Here is a 4,604-nt window from a genome sequence, read left to right on the forward strand (position 1 = left end):
CAGGTACTTCAACATCTGCAAGAAAAGTTATGGCACTGTTTCCACTTCGTTTGACATGACCAAACCACTTCAGACGGTGTTGCCGGCATTCGTCCTTTATATCATCTAAACCAGCACGACGCAGGATTTCGGTAGATTTGATGTGGTCTTTCAGACTAATTCGTTGCATCCATCGGAGCATTTTCATGTCGGTTCGTTGAAGTTGTTGTTCCAGTTTGGTTGTCATTGGCCATGTTTCTGCCCCATATAACAACACCGGACGTATCACAGATTTATAAAGTCTTGATCGTAGTGGTAGTTGGATGTCACGCCGCATCAATATAGAGGCAAGGAGATGCCATTTATTCCAGGCTGCACGTATGCGTGCTCGAACGGCAGCTTCAGCTGTTCCAGTACAATCCAGAACATCCCCAAGATATTGAAACGATGTGACTTTCTCTACCTTAATAGCTTCAAAAACAGTGCTATTTTGAATTTGTTGTTGTGGATTGATGCAAGCAGGACAAACAAAAATGGACACTTTAGATAAAGTACCAATTATTTTTGAACAACGTTTGTGACACCACTGGTTACACTGCTGACACTTGATTGAATTGTTACCTACACCGGCTTTACATACTGAACAGGGCCATCGTCCAGTATTTGTGGATTGGATGGGTTCACCAGTGTTCATTGCTTTGGTTTTGCTGATGTTCTGGAATGAGTTGTCGACGTAGACTCCACCTGATTGCTTCACGGGGAACTCGATCAAATGCTTTTTCAAGGTCTACAAAAATGTGTGATAGTTGCTGATGCTTTGCGAGGTACTTCTCTTGCAGTTGCCAAAGGATGTGAATTGCATCAATTGTTGATTTCCCCGCTAGAAAACCAAATTGATAATTTCCGATTGTGATGCATGACGTTAATCTTTTCTCAATGATTTTTTCGACAATTTTCAGGGAGTGTTCTAACAGACGTATACCCCGATATGATGAACAGTTCAATGGATCACCTTTGCCTTTGTATAGCGGGACTGTCATGCTATAGTTCCATTCAGTCGGCATTAAGCAATTTCTCCAGATTTCACGGTAAAGTTGTAGTAACGTTTGGATACCTGCAGTACCAGATGCTTTGATAATGTCATTTGTGAGTCCAGAGGGCCCTGCTGCCTTTCCATTCTTCATAGCTTTTAGAGCTTCTGTAAGCTCCTCTATAGTGATGTCTGGAATCGGACCTTTGATGGGTGGAGCGTCAAAGTTAACATTGATGGGATTTGTTTCGTTTAACAGACGGTTGAAGTATTCTCTCCACTGTAGCTTGATCTCATCTTGTTCAAGAACCATCTCATTTTTGTCGTTTTTGATACATGAGGCACCAACTATGTCTTTTTTCGTACGCTTTGCTTGTATGCTAATTATTAATTAATTATTAATAATTAATAATTATTAATTAAGGTATGCTAATTATTAAACTTAAAAAATAATTTTTAGCAACAAACCTTTACATGTGCCACTTTTTTTAATTTTTAAAATTGAATTGGCATTTCAGATATTCCAACAAAATTTTTCATGAAACCGAACAAAACCTATACTGAAGAACAAAAGCGATTTGCATTGACATTGCATTTGTACAGTGGAAAAAGCTACCAGTTTTGAAATGTAAAGGATTACATCTGCCACATAAACGTAAATTAGCACGGTAAGTTAATGTTTGATATTATATATGTATAATTACAATTAAAAAATTTAAGTATTTATTTGTATCAAGGTGGCTAGAATCTGTAGATGGAGGACCAGGCCTCAATCGTTCTATGTTGAATTTCTTGAAGAAAAAACACGAAACAGATTCAAATCAATTTACACTTTGTTTTTTGATGATAGATAGTATGTCAATTCGGGAACAACTGATATATTTAAAACATAAAGATGTCTATTCCGGTTATGAACATTTTGGTGGAGACTACACATCCAATGAATTGGCAACACAGGCCCTGGTTTTAATACCAATTGGTACGTCAGGTTCATGGAAGTATCCCCTTGCTTACTTTCTGTTCAAAAAGCATGTCAGCAACTACGCAACAAGTTCTTGTATTGAATGCACTTGAGGCTTTAGAAGAGATTGGATTGAAAGTATAATTCTTGTTAAAACTTTTTACAATTTCTGTTTTGTTTTTTAGATTTTTTAAAGTTATTTTATCAATGTCACTTGAATATTATTATTGTCCAAATACAGGTAGTGACGCTGGTGATGGATGGCTTACGAACAAACTTTGTGATGCGCATAAAACTTGGATGTCTTTTTGATTTGCCTACCTTTGTCAAACCATCTTTTAAATTACCATCAACTAATAGAGAAATCTATGTAGTATTTGATGCCTGTCACATGTTGAAACTTGTCCGTAACACATGGGCTGATAAAAAAATTTTAGAATTTTAAATTTTTTGTTAATAGAACTATTAATATTTGGAATAATTTGAATGATGATGTTATTAATTGCAGTGATTTGAATGAGTTAAAAAAATAGTTGGATGATTTTCTTATGAATGCTAAATTTAAATACGATTGGAGAGCGAAGTTGAAGGGTGACTATTCGTGAATGCTGTTTATAGATTTTGGATGATGGTATAAATGTTTGTTTTGACATGATTGTCTTTAAGAGAAAACAATATATATGATTGGTTGAAATTGGAATTTTTATGAAGAAATGTTTGCATACATATATATAAAATATAGGTAGTTGAATTAATAATAGAAATTTTTCTCTTATATTTTGTTTATATTTTGATTCTTGTTTGATCTTTATGTTTGATATTTATGTATATTAACATATATTCATGTACATTGTTTATGTGTTAAAATTTTATAGTTAATTTTGTGTCCCGGACATAGGGACATTTTGTCTTCGCCCATGTTTTTTCATAATAATAATAATAAATGGTGGTTTAATTAAATGGGAATACATATGCAAATTAAAATCTGCACAGTGGCTGGCTTCAAATTGGCTAACAAATTAACTGATCAACATGTTAATTATAATAATCAAAAAATAATGGTACCATTTCAAATTGAGTTTAGAAAATGATTGGAAAGTAACTCCACTTAATTATTAAGTGGAGTTACTTAATAATTAAGTGGAGTTAGTTTCAAATTAAGTCTTAATTTGAATGATTGACGTGAGAACAGTTAAATATTGAAGCCAAACAGAAAGTAGACCGTGAAAAATGAATTGATTAAAACATAATTAAAATGAGAATTGGGTTCATAATTTTTCAATAAGTATTGATGACGCTGCACCACCACCATTGCATATGGCTGCAACACCTTTTCCACTGCTTTGAGATTGTGCACCAAAGGAGTTATAATCCGTGTTCTGTTCCAGACATTCTGATAAATATGATGAATAATAAAAACTGAAAAATAGAAAGCTATTAATGAACTAGCGTCAGAACTTTTTAAAATACCGTTTGAGTAAGTGAAAATGTAAAGAAACGAAGCGGTAGATATGCACCGAATAGTGAATTCTGGCAAAGGCCGAATACCAAAAATCCGCAATTAAAAAATAGAATGATAAGCAAGTTGATAAAGAAAATTATCACGTTAATCCGACAATTCTTACCGAGATTATATTTAATCTCTTTTCAGATTTAAATGTTTAAAATAAACTTTCGCTAATTATAATCAAGAATTAATGTCCTGGAACCCAAAAAATCACATAACTAGAATAAATATAACGGCCTTCGCTCACTTTCAACGGTCGAACGAGGAGCTTACTTCCGGAGGGGAGTTGGAGGGTGATTTTTCGTTCGAGTCAAAAGTTACGATCGTTAAGGAATATTGATTTTATTTATAATGTTAAAATTTTAATTTTTTCAATTGTTATTCAATGTGGTTATTAATTACTTTTATTTGGTATAAATTTTAAAAAATAAAATCGACATTACCGAAAATAATTAAAAGTTGAATAAATTGAGATTCTTTGCCTATCCCTGCTTCAACCCACAAGAAAATGCTGTATATTGGTAAATAGGCCTCCCCTTGTTATATATATATATATATATATATATATATGAATATATATGAATATATATATATATAAAATGTTTATATATATATAACGCGCCTGCCATATCCATATTATATATATTCAAACTCATGCTCAAACGTCATGCCAAGTTACGCGCAATTCACCGTATCACATACTCGAATTACATGATAATCTTTAGAATGTGGCATAGCATGCATTTGAGCTCGTAACCACTACACCCACCCGCAGCTCAAAACTCCGAGACAAAAATTCCGGGACCGAAAATTTTTAAATTTTTTTTATATTCAGTTCGATTCGGTTGACACTGTTTTTGCTAATTTTATTTTATATATTTTTATTTGTTTTTTATTTTTTCTGTATTTGTTTCGTGAGGGGCTATGACCCTACTACTTGAAATAACTATAATATTATAACATACACCACCTCATCCCTATTTTTTATAATTATTGAGCATTTGTGTGCCGTGGACTGTAGATGGCTTTTAGCCTGCTCGTAGCACTGCGCTGTTTAATTTTGCGGTTTGTTTTGGTTTTGTTTGAGTTTGTGGTTGACAAATTTGAATTTCTACAACAAAACTAAA

At 33.2% G+C, this 4,604-nt stretch overlaps 1 protein-coding gene across 1 annotated transcript; it reads left to right on the forward strand.

Moving 5' to 3' along the window:
• Positions 1 to 1,864: 1,864 nt before the first annotated feature.
• Positions 1,865 to 3,817, forward strand: HELRODRAFT_158538 (hypothetical protein; the record flags this gene model as incomplete). The annotated part of the gene is made up of 2 exons (XM_009010587.1): positions 1,865 to 2,060; positions 3,663 to 3,817. 2 exons carry the CDS (start codon positions 1,865 to 1,867, stop codon positions 3,815 to 3,817), a joined length of 351 nt encoding a protein of 116 aa, XP_009008835.1.
• Positions 3,818 to 4,604: the final 787 nt, after the last annotated feature.

This window comes from Helobdella robusta, assembly GCF_000326865.2.
Source record: "Helobdella robusta unplaced genomic scaffold HELROscaffold_1, whole genome shotgun sequence".
NCBI classification, from domain to species: Eukaryota; Metazoa; Annelida; class Clitellata; order Rhynchobdellida; family Glossiphoniidae; genus Helobdella; species Helobdella robusta.